General features: G+C 35.8%; 2 protein-coding genes across 8 annotated transcripts; both read left to right on the top strand.

Moving 5' to 3' along the window:
* Positions 1 to 178: 178 nt before the first annotated feature.
* Positions 179 to 8,864, top strand: LOC108223346 (GBF-interacting protein 1-like). Of its 7 annotated transcripts, none has more exons than XM_064094142.1 (10): positions 179 to 603; positions 2,917 to 2,960; positions 3,212 to 3,416; positions 4,023 to 4,125; positions 4,340 to 4,905; positions 5,872 to 6,205; positions 6,487 to 6,763; positions 7,206 to 7,298; positions 7,436 to 7,876; positions 8,322 to 8,864. In XM_064094142.1, exons 1-10 carry the CDS (start codon positions 429 to 431, stop codon positions 8,652 to 8,654), a joined length of 2,571 nt encoding a protein of 856 aa, XP_063950212.1. In that variant the 5' UTR covers positions 179 to 428; the 3' UTR covers positions 8,655 to 8,864. The 7 variants fall into 7 exon arrangements, with proteins under 7 accessions (XP_063950212.1, XP_063950213.1, XP_063950211.1 ...); XM_064094143.1 differs by having other exon boundaries at positions 214 to 603; positions 4,343 to 4,905; XM_064094141.1 differs by having other exon boundaries at positions 214 to 603; positions 3,200 to 3,416; positions 4,343 to 4,905.
* A 1,040-nt stretch (positions 8,865 to 9,904) lies between these two features.
* LOC108224017 (developmentally-regulated G-protein 1) lies at positions 9,905 to 17,553 on the top strand. The gene is made up of 12 exons (XM_017398536.2): positions 9,905 to 10,041; positions 10,762 to 10,874; positions 11,649 to 11,716; positions 11,840 to 11,916; positions 13,392 to 13,572; positions 13,698 to 13,754; positions 14,350 to 14,424; positions 14,848 to 14,967; positions 16,131 to 16,301; positions 16,528 to 16,641; positions 16,764 to 16,934; positions 17,228 to 17,553. Exons 2-12 carry the CDS (start codon positions 10,805 to 10,807, stop codon positions 17,321 to 17,323), a joined length of 1,200 nt encoding a protein of 399 aa, XP_017254025.1. The 5' UTR covers positions 9,905 to 10,041; positions 10,762 to 10,804; the 3' UTR covers positions 17,324 to 17,553.
* The last annotated feature ends 620 nt before the right edge of the window (positions 17,554 to 18,173 follow it).

Below are 18,173 nucleotides of genomic sequence, written 5' to 3'. Positions count from 1 at the left end.
GGGATTGGGCGCAGTAAGTATTAAAAATAAAAGATCATAATAGATAAATCAAAAAGCAATAAAGAAATCAGAACTTTTTCCAAAACAATAATAAGAAAATAAAGAAATTAGAATTGAGAAGCGCGTATCGCGGCGCAAGCGAGTTAAAAGCAACCCGGAAAAGATCCGACCCGAGCAGAACAAATGGGCTCGTCTTGTATCAGGGGGTAAATTAGTTTTTAAAACCCTTGTTTCGTCCCTTAACTCTCTCTTCTTCAGCCGTTCTCTCTGCTTTTTCGCTCTCTATCTCTCTACATATACATACATATAATATATACAATCATAAGGTTAGTGTTTGATATTGAATGCAAGTGAGTGAATTGAGTTTGGTGAATCTTGAATTGGAATTGAATAAGAATCGGTGAGCTAGGGTTTAATAATCGTCGGAGATGGTCGCCGGGTCAAGAACAGAGGGCGGAGCGCAAATACTGTCTGCTGGAGTGAGGAAAACGATACAGTCGATCAAAGAGATTGTGGGGAATCACTCTGATGCTGAAATTTACTCTACCCTCAAAGAAACCAATATGAATCCTAATGAAACTGCTCAGAAATTGTTGAATCAAGGTCATCTCTCTCTCTCTCTCTCTCTCTCTCTCTCTCTCTCTCCCTCCCTCCCTCCCTCTCTCTTCCCCCCTCCCTCCCCGCCCCCCCCTCTCTCTCTCTCTTCCCCTCTCCCTCTCTCTCTTGTGGTGATAACTTCTGATATTTATAGTTGTTTATATGTTTTCTTGAGTCTTAATAGTGTTTTGTAATTTTTTAAAGATATTTTTGCTACTCGTATGTATGAATTTGTTTCTTTTAGGTTGTTGTGTTTGTATGTTGGTTATATGTTTTCTTGAGTCTTAATAGTGTTTTGTAATGTTTTAAAGATGTTTTTGCTACTCTTATGTATGAATTTGTTTCTTTTAGGTTGTTATGTGTGTTTTTTTCGTTATGAGAATTTTGTAGTTGCATACTTGCACTGTTTTGTTGTGAATTGTATTTTCTTGCAATTGTGGATGATGGGGATTAGACAAGGAAACTAACTTTGTGTGTGGGGATATTCTTGTTTCACTAATAAGCTGTTTAAAATGATGGATTTGTTATGACTTTTGTTTTGAAGAGTCAAAGATTATGTTTTACGTTCTTGAAAACTTTGAATTGTCAAATATAGTTAGGGGTGGAAAATTCAAGATTCATGGAGTTCTCTTCTTCAGGATGGAAATGTTTGCATAAAGATTTATGCCCAGTTGCAATGCAGTTTTCTTAATGCCTGATATTACTTAGTGATAATCCACAGAAGTTTAATGTTTACATCTTTAGCAGCCGTTTGAATTAATATACAGACATGAATCATGATTGATAAGTTACGTTAAGAGGTATATCTAAGTATCTACCCATTTTCAGTCGCCAAGCTAGTATGTCGATGGAAGTAGAGTAGTATATCGTCTTGCCAAGTCAAGTTTTAGAAGGTGACTAGACAGTTCTAGTCAGGTTATAAGGGCCTATGTCCCGTAAGTAGGAATGGGGACTTGCTATCTTGAACATACAAAGGTATTAATGCATTTGTGACATTTCTTTCTAGTATGCTTAGGATATAATTTGCTGGCAGCTTTGAGTTGGTTGTACATTTCGTTGAAGGAATTGTGGGGAAGTAAATATTGAACCTTAAAGATTTTCATGTCATATAAAAGATCTCAATTCTAAAGGATAAGACCCAAAATTAATTTGTTTACATTAGATCTTTGGTTGTTTTAACTATACGAGATAGTCACTGTTCAGAAAAATTGGTGTATAGAATTAGGATCCGTTACTGTAAACATCCTGGAGAACTGGAACAAGTTAATAGATATATACTACTGGAATCCACCATGCCTAATGTTCTGGAGTGAAGAGACACTTTTGCACCCGATGTTATCTATTGTGCATCATAATATCATTATTATAAGCCTCTGTGGATTCTAGAAGTAAGTTGTCTTATACCTTAGAAGTATTTGTTAATGATTCTGTGCTATTGTTTTTCTAAGGATGTGTTGCATACTTATATAGGACAACATTAGTGTGATTAAATTAATTATTATTCTGTCTTTTTCTCTCTGAGTTTCTGATGGGTTGTAATGCTTATAGATTAGAGGAAGAGTTTGGTAGGACTTTGTGTGGTTATGCTAATGGGATACGGGATATCATTGAATACTAGATGCTTAATTTGTGCAATTAACAAGCTTATGAAACATGAAACACGAATCACTGAAGTTAAATTGATGGAGGCTCCTTACAACCTCATTATTTTTGGAAGCCCTTCCTTATTTTTTTATAGAATAAAGATTTTAGTAGGCTTAATTATGATAGACGCTGATTTTTATCATTGAAGACTAATTGTTTTTTTTTTAAAAATTAAAAAGTAGTTGTAGTTTATTTCGTCTTTTCATGTATGCTTATATACATGCATATTTGTCTACGTATGTATACGCATGTGGAAATATTATTGAGGCTTGTGAAAGATTTGAGTTGATTACCCTTGATATGAGGACAAATTTTTTGTTGTTTAATGGTCCTCTACCAGCTTCACTTTTAGATGGATTATGATGGCTTTTTCTTGGTAGAAATTGTTGATTCTACTGTTTTATAATAGCTGTTTACCTGTGGGTGCATGTGACTTTTGGTTTCATTATGTCATCTGGTGTGGATGTAAGGATAATTTGGATCATTTCAGCTCAACTACGTGTTAGGTCATTTAGTATTTATATTATTAATAGTAGTTAATAGTAATATTTCTGTTATGCAACATGTTATTTAGTAACAAGTGTCCCCATTATATTATGCTACCTTGTTACATTAGCAAAATGTATTATCATTTTAATTTATCATTCATTATGCTTTTGTGTTTTCTGTATTCAGATCCATTTCACGAGGTGAAAAGAAAAAGAGACAAAAGGAAAGAGGTATTTCTTTTGACCAAGTTTATTTTAGCTCTTTGTTTTAGATAAAATAACATACTGTATTACTTCCATGGTCATTGATTTAGTAATTTGTGCTTTCCCGATATTGGAGTCATTTTGGCCAAAACTTGTGTAATTTTACACTTGTCTTTATAGCAATGAACACTTATTTTATTTCAGAGCATTGAAAGTTACTTTTCTTATATGGTTCTACCTTGATTTAAGATTTTGAGTAATCAAAGTGTTTAGGTCAGGTTACAGCGAACATCGTCCACACTGCATCACAACCAAACAAGCTTAGTGAACCTATAAATCAAGGGACCTTATACAATGTACATTCTGATCGCGACATCCACAGAGGAGGATCCATCCATAATTCTGTGAATCAAGGGATCCTATACAATGCACATTCTGATCGCAACATTCGTAGAGGAGGAGCTAATCGAAATTCTTTGCCTGGTAAGGATAAGTGAATACATGTATGTGTATAACTTTAATTGGTAACAGTTTTATCTGAGTGCTACTTCACAGAGATGTCATAGGCATACACAAGAGATGTAGAGGCATTCATTTACCCAACTTATATACACAAGAGATGTAGAGGCCTATTAGTTGCCAATGAGTGTCAGCAACTGCAGATGCTACAAAATTTGTCTTTTATTAATATCAATTCAAATGCAAAATTTCTGACTCTTTCTCTAGCCTGTTACTGATATTTGGTAGAAACATTTGTCTGCTCTCTGCACATTTTTTTGATTTGATTTGCTTTCTATTATTTCTTTTGTGCTACTGCATGTCTGTCCTATATTCTTCCCTTCCAACTTGTCAGTGTTTTTTGTTGTGATATTTAATTATCTATATAACTTTCTTAACGATGTTCGCTCATCTTGCATACTATATATGAAGGCTCTTCTTGTACTACTATATAAAGGGCTTTATATGAAATTTCTTTGTCCTATTTTGGCCCTCTTAGTTCATGATTCAGATCCTGGACAAATGATTTCTTCTGCGTAATAATAGGTTATTAACCTTTTTCTATGTATTGATTGTTGCTTTTCACTGTAGATGCAAAAGTAATCAGAGAGTTTCGTGTTGTGAAGGACAACAGAACTTGTCATAACCCTAAAAGCGAGATAAGACCTCCAGTGCAAGACTCTCCTGATAAGAGGTACTCTATATGTTTGGCGGATATATTTTGGTTTATACATTTACATCTCTTACTTCTACTCTAGGCCTTCAGGCTCTAAGTTCCTACACCAGTCTAATGATTCTCTGGGAAATGGGGATGTGCTTTTAGGTCCCTTTAGTATTTTCTCTGTTTTACATATTTTTAATGTTCTGTGTGATATGTGTAGTGAACATTTTGAATATTTGTACTTTAGCAGCTCGATTATGACTTCCCATGAGCAGAACCAGCCGGCGGAGCGTCATTCATCTAAATCCTCAAATGGGAATACTGATTCACAGCCCAGGCACCCCAGGGAAATTAAGTCGAATGATAAGAAAGAACCATCAGAGAATAGGCGAGTTTCAGTTCCAAAGGATAACCAACCAATTGGAACAAAGAAGGCAAATGATCCCGAACCAAATTCTGCAACTTCACCAAAGAACTCTGTGACGGGGTTGTATTCGTCGTCTTCTGATCCTGTTCATGTGCCATCACCTGATTCCAGACCTGCAGCCAACATTGGAGCTATTAAGCGTGAGGTTGGGGCAGTTGGTGTGCGCCGTCTTACCGATATTTCTGCCAAGGCTTCATCAACAGAAAGCCCTTCTTCCAATCAACATTTGGGACGTGATGGTCGTTCTTCTGCTGCCATATCGAAAAGCGGCCAATCTCCTCAAACTTCAGTTAATGTTGCGGCCGTGAGGAGTATTTCAGTCTCTAGACCCTCAGTGAATAATCAGCACGTTAACAGGCAGCATCAATCATTGGGTCACCAAAAAGGTATAATATTTTGCATCTCTATATTGCTCTTTTGTTTAGCTGTTGAATGCTCATTTTTGTTGGATTTAACATGGATTTGTATACTTAGTTGCCTGGTCTCTATATACATATTTTGTGATGTCTTAAGAATATAAAATTTTAAAATGTTGGCCTTTATCCTAATTCTTAGAACATGAATTTAAGATGCCAACAAATTGGAAGGTTTTAACTTTCGGAACAAGATCCAAGTGTAGGGCAGCAACTAACGCCATTCGAATCTGGTGCTGAACATAAAGAATTGCTATATGATTAAAGATGTGTTGAAGTTATAGTTCTCTGTATGTTTAGAATGTTGAACTTTTTTTTTTTTACTAAAAAGCATTTCGACTCTGATTTTATTTAAATGCATAAATGTATCATTGGCAACTATTGTTTTGTACTATCTTTGATATAACGGTCAAATCCCGTGGGTTAGTAAGTGTTCTATATGAAGTAATTCATATAAATCATAAAATTTGAGGTCAAAGCACTTCAAATTATTTCGCATTGATTGAGAAAAAATTGTTTCTTCTGGAGGTTCATAGGCTGACTGTCTGGAATTTGGATCTGTTCGGATGATGTTAATTTATTCTTTTTTAGAGGCAATGGGTCATTTTTGAGTCTAAACTTGTCTATTGATGTTGGTATCTAGTTATTCACTTATTCTTGCATTTCTACGTTATTTCACAAATCATGACATGTAGTTCCACCCCTTCGGGCAACTATGATTTGCTCTAGCATTTAATAACTTACAAGTATGGAGTCAGAACTTTCTGGAAACTAAAAAAAATTACATTGGCTACAAAATCTGGGTTTCAAAGATCAAAAAGTGCTGCCGTTTTTTGTAATTGAATTAAGGAGTCTGTGCACTTCAACGCCCTTTTTTAATCATATAATGACTAATGTGTCCAGTTTCCTCAGAAACTGATCACACTGTCTATTTTGTAGCTTCTTCCCAGTCCAACAAAGAGTGGAAACCAAAATCTAGCAAAACGCAAAGTGCTGGTCCTGGAGTTATTGGAACGCCTGCAAAATCTGCTTCTCCTCCTGAGAATGCATCTAAGAGTTCGGAAGTAGAGGCAACTCAGTTGCAGGATAAACTGTCACGAGTAAACATTTCTGAGAACCAGAATGTGATTATAGCTCCACATATACGACTCTCCACAACCGACAGGTATCGAGTTACATTTGGCAGCATGGGGACAGAATTTGAGCCTTTTATGAAAACTGGGTCAGAAGCTATCCAGGATGCTGCGAAACCAAACGTTATTCCTGCTGCAAGGTTTAATTCCTAAACCCTCACACTATGATTGTTTGCTCATACTCTTGATTTTTTTTTTAAATTTCTGATCTGAAGGGAGTTCACAGAGTTTCATTAAAGTTCAGAATTGATCATGAATTGCATCTTGTTTTATACATTGGAACACTTGCACCGAACTGATTAAACAACATATATAGCACTGTATCAATGTCCATTGCTACTACCAAATTGGTCACAAATCATATCTTGTTATATCCGTTGTAACGCTTATACAGGAACTAATTAAATAACATGTATAGCAGTGTACCAATTGCTACTCCTGAGTCTTCTGGTAATGAATCTTCTAAGAGTAAGCAGTTAGAGTTGTTAGACGAACGTGTTCGCATATCTGGTTCAAGCTCACCTGCATCCGCTTCGGTATCTGAACAACAGTTGACTGAGACGAAGGAAACTTCGAGTCCTCAGGATTTGGACAATTATGCAGACATTGGATTGGTCCGTGAGAATAGTCCATCCTACACTCCATCCGAGTTACAACAGCACCAAGACCATCCTCCTTCCCAATTCCCAATATTTTCTGTAAGTTTTATACAAGAAAAATTAATACTTTCTGTTATACTGGGGCTGTGCATTTGGATCCGTTTATAATAGTTTTTTTTTTTATTTTTTAAAACAATTAATAAACAGTACAGATAGAATTATCATGTGAAGTTTAAGGAGCATTTGAATATATTGATTTATCAACTTTTCCCTATTTACTTAAAGTATGATTATCGTCAGAAAATGTAATTACATTATATTGGTATGTTTTTTGGCCCTTGAGTCCTTGACACTCTTTGATTGGCGGAAGTGGTCTAGTACACAGTTTTCGTCTTACATTCAAACGGGTTGTTTATATCATTTAAGGAAACCTTTTATTTGGCTGTATGTTTGCCTTTGCCATAGGTCAAATGATTAGCAATTTTTCGGTTTTTCTTTTAATATCAATCTGATATCCTGGCTCCTGGTTGCATGTGTGCAGGCGTATGATCCGCAAACTGTGTATGATATTCCATATTTTAGATCAACAGCTGATGAAACTGCAAGGGTGCAAAGTCTTCAGTTTGCTCCAGAGGTAATGTTTCTGACTTTCTGTATGCTTTTACTTTTGATGAATTTGTACAGCACATTTGAATATTTTGCCAGAAATTACTATTCGAATGTCAGAATGCCAACTCTTGTAAATGCTTCCTTCTCGTGATATGTTTTCAGGCCATGAGCTCACATGCAGTAAATAGCATCTCCTCATCGGTAGCCATGGTGCAACCACAATTAGCACAGATGTACCCGCAAGTTCACGTTTCTCATTATCCCAATCTTATGCCATATCGTCAGTTCATTTCCCCAGTATATGTTCCACCAATGGCTATGCCAGCAGCAGGTTATTCTAGTAACCCTGCATATCCTCATCCATCAAATGGAAGCAGTTACTTGATGATGCCTGGAGGCAGCTCCCATTTATCTCAAAACGGTCTCAAGTATGGAATCCAGCAGTTTAAGCCAGTTCCCACTGGCAGTCAGACTGGGTTTGGAAACTTCACCAGTCCAAATGGTTACGCTATTAATGCTCCTGGTGTTGGTAGTGCAACAGGACTTGAGGACTCATCTAGGCTGAAGTTCAAAGACGGGAATTTATATGTTCCAAATCCACAGGTATGCTTTTTTATTTTTTTAATTTTTCATTCTGCTTTTGTTATTGTATACATCAGAACACTGTGAACATATAACTATTTAATATTTTTGCTTTGAATTTAAATGCTTGCTGAGTCCGTCTATTTGCAATATGTTCACAGCTGCTATGTTTAGAACATATATGTTTATAAGTATGATAGTCCCTTAATGTAAGTAATATGTTGTGTGGTCCATTCACGAATTTATATAAACTTTGTTAGCTCTGTTAGCAGCCTATTGGCCAAGCTTAAGCTGGTTTTCTTTGTTCAAACTGTTCTAATTAATGATACTTGCACTTATGGCGCTGAGCTTTATTTTGTACAGTAAGGTGTGCATTCTATGTTATAATCGAGTTATTAAGCAATTGATATCGGAAGTAGTTAAAGTGGTGCAGCTTTGTTGTGACTGATTATTTGTAATTTGACAGGCCGAGACTTCTGAAATATGGATGAGTCCAAGGGACCTACCTAGTATGCAATCAGGTTCATACTACAATATGACAGGACAAACACCTCATGCCACATATCTGCCGTCACATAACAGCCATGCCCCATTCAACGCAGCAGCACAATCTTCTCACATGCAATTCCCAGGCATGTACCACACTCCACAACCTGCTGGAATCCCCAGTCCGCATCATTTAAGTCCTGCTATGGGTGGTAATGTTGGTGTTGGGGTGGCTGCAGGAGGGCCAGCAACCCAAGTTAACGCCTATCAGCAACCTCATCTGGGCCACATGAATTGGACAGGGAACTTCTAAAGTTCTTTCTATGCGGAATTTTCCTTTTTTGTATGGGATTGAGCTTAATGTCTATAGAAGTCCCCGCCCCTCCCCTCCCCCTTTATTGTCAGGACAAAACTCTTACCAAATCAACAAATTAATGCATCTAGTTGTGTTGAAATCTTTCTGTTACCCTTTTGGCTTTTCAGGCCTTTCTATCAAGAATACAGGGCAGTGACGTTCATATTATTTTTTATGCTGTTTCTTTTTAATATTTGATGGAAATACTATATACCCTTGAATATTAATCTCCAAATATTTAAGTTCAAATTAGTGAATGTTGTGAAATAAATATATTCAAAATACAAGTACAGCCCAACCCCCAACCCAAATTGCTGAAATTCACAGTTGGCAGTAAGTCTATGTTCCCATGAATCAATTCTACCTATAATTGATTTACCCCCTTTGTATAGTGTAGAGTATTAGAATTACGCTATTTATGTGCATTTCAACTTAAAATTTCCATATAGCAACTAGTCACCTCGTAAACACATTCTTTTTTTTTTTTTTGAAAAATTTATTTATTATTATTTAAATAAAATAAGATCTCCCTGACAAAAATAAAAATAAAAAATAAAATAAGATCTCTATTCAGTTGAAACTAGTATCAACATTAAAATTCAATTGTAACTCTGACTGGTTCCTGTTTTTCGTATCATTCATGTGTGAACACGATGGATGACATATACGCAACTTAGTGCCATTTTGCTAATTTAGCGCAATTTTGCTTACTTGTCTATGGTTCTTAAGTTAAATTTTCTATATTTTATTTAGACAACCATAGATCGTTCTTTTGTTAGAAATTATTTTATTACTTTCTCTCTTTATGAAATTATATACACATTTTTTAATAATAATTTATTATTAGATATACTATCATTTTTTATTTTCAATTTTATACAATTTTTTATAGATTGATTTTGTTTTTTCTTATTTTGAAAATATTTAGAAGACGAGAGACTTTATTTTTATTTTTTATCTGATATATCTAAATATTCAGAAATATTTTTACTTTTCAGTTAGATAATAATTTTTTTTCAAAAAGGTGAATTTTATAATACAGATCTTTCATACAATCGTACATAGACCCCGGCAAAAAGAGAGAAATTTCAATAGATTTTTGAATGAGCGGTGAGAAAAGAAGAATTGGAATGGATCCCGAACAAGTGAGTTGTTGGGCTGACATCCTGCAAAGCCCATTGTGAAGTATTAGGCCATATATTAATTGCTAAAAATTATCGGGTTAAAGCGAAAGCAAAGAGCCTTGTTCATTCTTCTTCTTGTTGAATTCTCTTTTGGTCATCACCACCAATCTATCTCTCTGCAACACCAAGCTACTCAGCTCACTACTCATCACTAGAGAGAGGTTAGCTTCTACTTCACATCTCTCTCTCTCTCTCTCTCTCTCTCTCTCTCTCTCTCTCTCTCTCTCTCTCTCTCTCTCTCTCTCTCCCCCTCCCTCCCTCTCTCTCCCTCCCTCTCTCTCAGGCTGCGCCGTTCACTACAGTTACCCACCTTAACCCCCTTTCCTTACTTTTTACAGTCTTGTGTTATTTACTTACTGTTGATTATGATGTTATCTAACTGCTTATTGCTTCAATTTTATATTTGCTCATAAGTGATAATGTAGATCAGTTTTGCTAACTATTGTTATCTTTAACAAGTTCCTAGCACAAAGTTAATAATTAAGTACACATTTTGTAGGAATCTAGAGATCATATATGTAGCATAATGCTCAATTTTCCAGATATAAGTAGTTCTTTTACACGGTTTAGTTACTTTTTCCGTGGTTCTGAATTTCTATGACTAATTGTGACAGCCATTACCAATGAAGTGGATGTATGCCTCTGAAATACATTTACACCAGATTAATACCTTAGGGTTATAACTGAGAAGTACTCGGAGCCCTGGTTTTCTCAAGCTGTTGTAGGATTGCATATTGAATGTATCTGTACATTATTGTGGTTTATTGCATAATTGTTTTACCTGTTTTCCTTTGTACTTCTCGGTGCATACCCTAACTTATGGTGCTCATCACTCAACACTGTAATGCACAAGTATTGATTACTTTCTTTCTACTTTGAAGGTAATATTGCCAGCATTGCTGTAGCTGTCAAATACAATTCAAAATGGGTATCATAGAAAAGATTAAAGAAATTGAAGCTGAGATGGCTCGGACACAGAAAAACAAAGCGACAGGTGCTTTTCATTATCCATTACATGCAGCATGTCAATTTATTCTTGCTGAGATCTGAATTTGTTTTTCCCTAATTACATAGCTTCCTGTATATGCAACTTAAACTGTCCACGAGTTGTACGTATCTTAATATATGTTCCTGTAATTGCATAATCTGTTTATGCATTTCACTAGTGAGGCATTGTTTTTTAATATTAGCCAGTCCTATATGTAGCCGTATTGATTCAACAATACCTTGCTGTCGTTTCGTATAGACTCACGCCTTTTCCTTGGAATGTTTGGATATAGTTGTGATCTTCGTTTCTTCCACTGAAACACTGAGATAATCCAATTATGTACATGACACCTTAGGAAGGGCTATAGATTTGATTGGTTCATGTACATGTTAGGTGGGTGTAGCATCTAATATTAAAGGATGGCCAAAATTTTTAAATCACTGATGGGTTAATAAATTATTGACACTGTTGGGGCTTGGGCTTGGGAGGAGGGGGGGGGGGTTCCGTTTATGGGCTTTGCATTGACACCTTGGATAAGTAGGCTTTCTTAAAGAACAAATCTGTAAGTTCGTATTACAGTACTGTATATCCATGATTACAAGAGTGTAGGGTGCAAGGGTTTCTTTCACATTATTGTTACTACTAAATTTTTTGTCTCTTGGGTATCATGTTGCTGTCATTCTTTGTTTTTCAATCCAGCATGCCCCAAGTGAATTCTCATTGTCAGATATTTGTATATACAACATAACCATTAGCGGTGACTTTGTTTTTCATACATAGAATACCATCTGGGTCAGCTCAAGGCAAAGATAGCTAAGCTGAGGACACAGTTGCTGGAGCCTCCGAAGGTACCCAACTATATTCAATTATATCTTTCATTTCTTCTACAAGATAATCCATGTTAGATTATCTTGTTTTGTACGTTATTACAACATCTTATATATTTGGCTTTAAATCTGGAAACAAATTAGGGTACTAGTGGAGCTGGAGAGGGTTTTGAAGTTACAAAATATGGACATGGACGTGTAGCACTCATAGGATTTCCAAGGTCTGCTATATCTCTACTTTCCTTATCAGTTATAAAATTAAGCATGTAAACTGAAGATTTCAGGGTTAATGGTAGCTCATCTCTTTCACGCATAACCGAGTTATTAATTACCTTCATTTGAATAATAAATCTACTTCTAAAGTTTTGTTAATTAACTATTGATATCGAATTAGTTGATTTCTAACCCAAGCAAAAATTAGTCATTGATGTACATATTGCATATTACCTCTTTGTAACAGGTTTTCCTTTGATATATTGGTTAGATTATATAAAACAAGTGTTTTTTGTGTAGTAAGGTACTGGAATGTTATGTGATGTGAAGTACTTATTATATGTGACATCTTTTTCTTACTTTCTCCTCTGGCATGTTGGTTAGATTCCATCAGTATTCAGAAAAAAAAACAGTCTAGCTGGCTTATAGGCATTAGGCAGGGACCGAACCTCCAGATTTTGTGATGATCGGACTTGTAGGTGTTTTGTTGCTAAAAATATTAAAAAATCTTTTTAGGCAGAGACAAATCAGGAGAAGCTTAGGCTAGATGGAAGAACATTGTCCTGGGAATGGTTGTCATGATGCCTAACCAACGGTAAGTTGAGATCTCCTGAATGTCGAGGGCCCGACTTGCATTTCGGAGGAAAATTGGTTGACTTTGTTGGAAGAAACTTTGACTAGCCGCCGGCTCTAGATTAGGTCATCAAGTTGGTCAAAATCTGGCCCAAAGTGAGCAGTAAATAACCTGATAATCTCTCAAAATCTGTACATATTATGGAGCTTATTAACTCAATGATCTCACTGTTAAACGTTTATCATAAAAAAAATTACTGACCTCACTGTTCTCCATAAATTGTTTGTCAACTCTTTCATACACGAGCTTATGAATTTGACTTCTGTTAAAATTACTTGCAGTGTTCCAGCCATATATTTAATTTCGGCTAGTTGGACCTCTGTTGACTGGATTTGCCGTCACAGTGACCATGAAACTGGATGGAATTGCTTATAAATTAATAATATTTGGATAATGCTCTGATTAATCCTTAATTATCCTGTCAATTTTAAGAGGGTATCTCAATGTCCTAGCATTTTTTATAAGACTGTGTTATGTACTTTTGACCCAGGTGTATTTGTGCTATAGATTGACCACATATGTAGTAAATTATTATGCCAAACCCTTCAGAGGTTGAAGAGAATACATTCTGTTGAGAGCTTAATTAACTGTCTAGACAATTCACTGCCTGACTTGATATCAGACTATCAGTCATGGCACTGGTTTTGCATGTTCTTGAATTTGGCACCTTCTCCTTAATTCTGCGGTAAATTGACCATATCGCATTTAGTTTGTTTGTTTGATTCAAATTGGTTTGGGAATCTTAAAAAGTGAAAGTATGTTACTAAAATGTACAATAAGTGACATGCTGTATATGTACCAATCTGTTAACCTTAGGCACGTTGTTCCTGTTTTTTCTATTTATTTCAGTGTTGGGAAGTCTACACTCCTAACAATGTTGACGGGAACACATTCAGAAGCCGCGTCATATGAGTTCACAACTCTTACTTGTATTCCCGGGATTATTCACTACAATGGTACTAAAATCCAATTGCTCGACCTTCCTGGAATTATTGAAGGTGCTTCTGAAGGCAAGGGGCGTGGGAGACAGGTACAGTTTTATAAAATATCCGTAAAAGTTCCCGTCTTATATATTAGGTAAATGTTTATTTTTTCAAAGCTTTGTTCATTCATGGATCTCACTGGAACTGATGAAGTTCATTATCTTATTATCAGGTTATTGCTGTTTCCAAGTCATCTGACGTTGTACTGATGGTTCTTGATGCTTCAAAAGTAAGTTTGAAAATAATGGCGTGGGTCACATGTTTTACTCCTGCACAAGAATACAACTAATACACTAGGTAGTTTTTTAATAAATAAAATATTCTGTGTAGTAGTGCATGTGTGCTGCTTTTTTATTTTTATTTTCACATGTTCTTCCTCCCCCGACTCTGTCATGGAGGTTTGAAAAACATATATAACGTGGACAGGGGGTGTAATGTGTACATAAATGGCCATTTATACCATTCCGTGCTTAGTAGCATGTGAGAAGTAAAGACTAGGTACCATAATATATACACAGATTGTAGCATATATATGTCCCATAGGCGGTGATGTGGAGGACTCCAAATATCTTACCCAGGAGATGGGAGCTGTTGAGAGAAACAGCATGCTTAGCAGTTAGCACTGTTCTTACAAAAATTATGCACCTAGCACAAAATTTAGGACTGTAGATTGTCATGTATAATGAATTGGTGATGTTAAGTTCAATTGGTATTTTTAGGTAGCTTTCGTTTTTTAGAATTTTTTATTTTATGTATTGATAAAATTTAGAAAATTGATATTTTTCTTGCTCGCTTGATGTCCAAACTAATAATTTTTTTCATAGAGTGAAGGTCATCGGCAGATATTGACGAAAGAATTGGAAGCTGTAGGCCTGAGGCTAAACAAGAGGCCACCTCAAGTAAGTGTCGTTACTTCATCACATTTGATGTGTTTTTCTAGTAACAACTTGCATTCCTTAAAATCTAGTCTGACAGTTATCGTAATTACTAGAGGGTTTTAGTACACTCTATTTTCAGAACTAAAAGGGCGATAGCCCTCATTTAGGAAAACATTCTTCTTAATTGTTTTAGGAACTATCTCCTTTGGAGTTCACTAAAGCTTGCTATTCTACTTTGTCTTTTTCACAACTTAATTATATGTTATGGTTTATGCTTTCCCTTTCTATGTGTTGTCATTCCCATATTTGTTAATTATTCTATTGCACATCCCGTTCAAACATATTTTTCTTCTTACTGGGATTATATCTTTTAGTTCTCTTCTACTTTTTTATTGTCACTTCTAGTTTTACGTTTCTCAGTTTGATTCTATTTTCTCGTGGCAGATATACTTTAAGAAGAAGAAAACTGGAGGAATCTCTTTCAATAGCACCGCACCGTTGACTCACGTGGACGAAAAGCTCTGTTATCAAATTCTTCATGAATACAAAATCCATAATGCAGAGGTATTCATCATTTTGGACTGTGTGTATTAAAACTTAAAAAAGGGTTCCAGGCTTGTGGTCAATACGCCTGCTTGGCTTATTCTTTCTTTTATTAGCTAGACAGAATTGCTCAAGCAATAAAATATTCCATCATTTACCTCTTACTATTAATTAATGAATAGAAATAAAATAATATGTTGCCACATCCATTTAACTTCTGATAGTAATACTTTCATATCTATTAGTCTGGAATCACTAATGGACATCAATGAGGTAGTCAAAACCAGAGCTGGATTCTTGGGGATCTCTCTCTTTCACCTCTTTTTTTTTTTTTTTTTTTTTTTGGGGGGGGGGGGGGTGGGGGGGTCTACGTAGACTTGAGATACAGAATTACAGCTCAACCTTAGAGAATAGCGGAATGGAAGGAAAGGAAGGGAGATGAATAGTTAAAAAATATACATGCTATACACACACACATGGCAGTTGAGGTGCTCTAAATATATTGTACAATACTGAATATGTATTTAGAATCAAAAGAACTATACCTTTCTTTGCTAATTGATAGCAATTTTTTTTAACATTAGTAACTAGTTTCTTATAGAGTGTGTAAATTTTGGTTTCTGATTATATACTGGACCCTAAGAAACCTTATATGTGCCCGTCAGTCCGTCACTGGTCACAACTCACAACTTGACTTGCATAAGTTGAAAAACCTGTATCGGCTTGACTAAATGAAGACTATTCCTGTAACACTCACACACATGTACTATATTACTACATCTCCAACCATATCTAAGTGATACATATCACGGAATGCGGATCTGTTCTTCCCACACCTTTTAATGTGTAAGGAGTGAACTGTCTACCTTTTGCGGATAGTGGTTGAACATCATTCACACTTTAGAGTATGTACTTCCTTTTTCATATGCCACTTCAGAACATATACTCAATAAGAACTTGATAATGCATATATTGTTGAACAAGTTAAGTTGGGAAGAAGTGGACTGATTTTGGCTTCAATTCGATAAGAGACCCAAAATGATATATAAAAGAGATCAGAGTCGGCAGATAGGTATAATTATTTCTAAGTACATGATTGAACTGCTCTTGACTATTTATTTAAATCAATATACCAACATAAAAAGTTCTTTTTGTTGACGGGGCTTTGAAATTTGTGTACACAGATTTTGTTTCGTGAGGATGCCACAGTTGATGATTTTATTGATGTTATCGAGGGAAATCGCAAGTACATGAAGTGTTTATACGTGTACAACAAGATAGATGTTATTGGTATTGATGACGTGGACAACTTAGCACGTCAGCCAAATTCTATTGTCATTAGCTGCAACTTGAATGTATGTTCTCTACTACGTACAATTTCAAATCCAAGTCCACTGTTGAGTTGATTAGTATATCACTGCATAATTGCTTGTTTGGTGTCCTTAGACAGCCATTTCTGTTATGTATACTGCTGTCGTAGTATCTGAAAACACACACATGTTTGCTAAAGACAGAATATGCTCTACTCAGTGTATATACAGGAGTGTTGTGGAGAGTAATTTTTTTATATTCTTTTATCAGCTAAACTTGGATAGACTGCTCGCAAAAATGTGGGAGGCTATGGGTCTTGTCAGAATCTATACTAAACCACAGGGGCAGCAACCTGATTTCACAGATCCCGTGGTTCTCTCTGCTGTATGTTATCCTGACAGCAATTACATTTTTTTTTTTTGTGGTCAGTTGATTTGTTAAATAGTGGGTATTTAAGAAGTTTATACTGACTTGCATAAGTTTGATGACATCTTATAAATATATAGGATAGAGGTGGCTGCTCTGTTGAAGATTTCTGTAACCATATACATAGAAGCTTGGTGAAGGAGGTAAAATATGTGTTAGTCTGGGGCACAAGTGCGAGGCACAACCCACAGAATTGTGGCCTTAGTCAGGTTCTTCAGGATGAGGATGTGGTTCAAATTGTTAAGAAAAAGGTACATAGATAGTTATATACCCCGTTGAGAAGCCTAACTTCAACTTGTGGGATCAATTTTCAGATAACTTGTATATGTTGTTAAGGTGTCATATGTCAACATGCCATTGTCATAAAGTTTTGTGACAACTGCCGAAATTTTCACTTGCTGTCTTGTTCTGTATTTTGTAATCAATTAGCTGTATGGTGGTCTTTTTCCCAAAGGTCACACCAGTTACTATTATATATTATTGTTACTATAGGAAAAACTAATTTGCTTAATGTTAAAATAATACTTGCCATTGCATTCTGCAGGAGAGGGAAGGTGAAGGTAGGGGTCGCTTTAAATCACATACAACTGGCCCTGCTCGAATAGCTGACAGGGAAAAGAAGGCTCCCCTAAAGCAGTAATAATATTTCGTCGTCCCCAATCCATTCAGCACCAAGATTAATCTTAGCTAAAAGTCTTGTACTCTCGATATCTCTATACTTGGTGGAGACCTAGAAGTCAAAAATATAGTTCCCCTGGCGCTGCCTTTACGTTATAATTTTTGCCCAAATTATGATAACCCAATTTCTGTATGGCATGTGTGAACTAAAGTTTATGAATTTGAAGAAAGTTTTGTATTCCAAAGTCCAAACTGTGGGATTCTGAAAAGTCTCTGACTTTAAACCTGTGGACTGTACTGATGCTTACGCACTGTTTGCTGGTGTCCATTTATGTGAAGATAAGAGGATTCAAGACATTTTTCTGGAGAAAAAAGAGTTATCATGCATATTCCTCTCCCAATCCCTACATTGATCCCCCAAGGTGTTTATGATTATGACATAGCGAACGATAGTTTTCAAACAATGGCCCGTACATAAGACCAGAAGTTCTCAAACGATAGTTTATGCAGAAGCAGTAACATTTCTAGCACATTTTTACGAGCATTTCCCAAACAACTCAAAATATTAACATATTCATCAGCGACTGGAGTCGGAAAATAAAATTACATCTTCTACAGTAATAATCACCACCTCACTCCCACGGAAAAACGAAGGTGTTTGTCTCAGAACACTACCTCTCAGCAAGTTTTTGTCTTTTGGAAGTCAGCATTTGGATTTTTTTTTGGATATTTAGCATTTCTCCTGAAAGAACTAGTATGACAGCCATTAATATCATAGTACTCCTCCGTCTCACCAGGATGTTTACGTTCACTGTTTGCATGTCTCACCAGGATGTTTACGTTCACTGTTTGCATGCATTTTGAGGCTCTTA

This window comes from Daucus carota, chromosome 5 (assembly GCF_001625215.2).
Source record: "Daucus carota subsp. sativus chromosome 5, DH1 v3.0, whole genome shotgun sequence".
Taxonomy (NCBI): domain Eukaryota; kingdom Viridiplantae; phylum Streptophyta; class Magnoliopsida; order Apiales; family Apiaceae; genus Daucus; species Daucus carota.
This window is presented reverse-complemented; position numbering and strand designations above follow the sequence as displayed.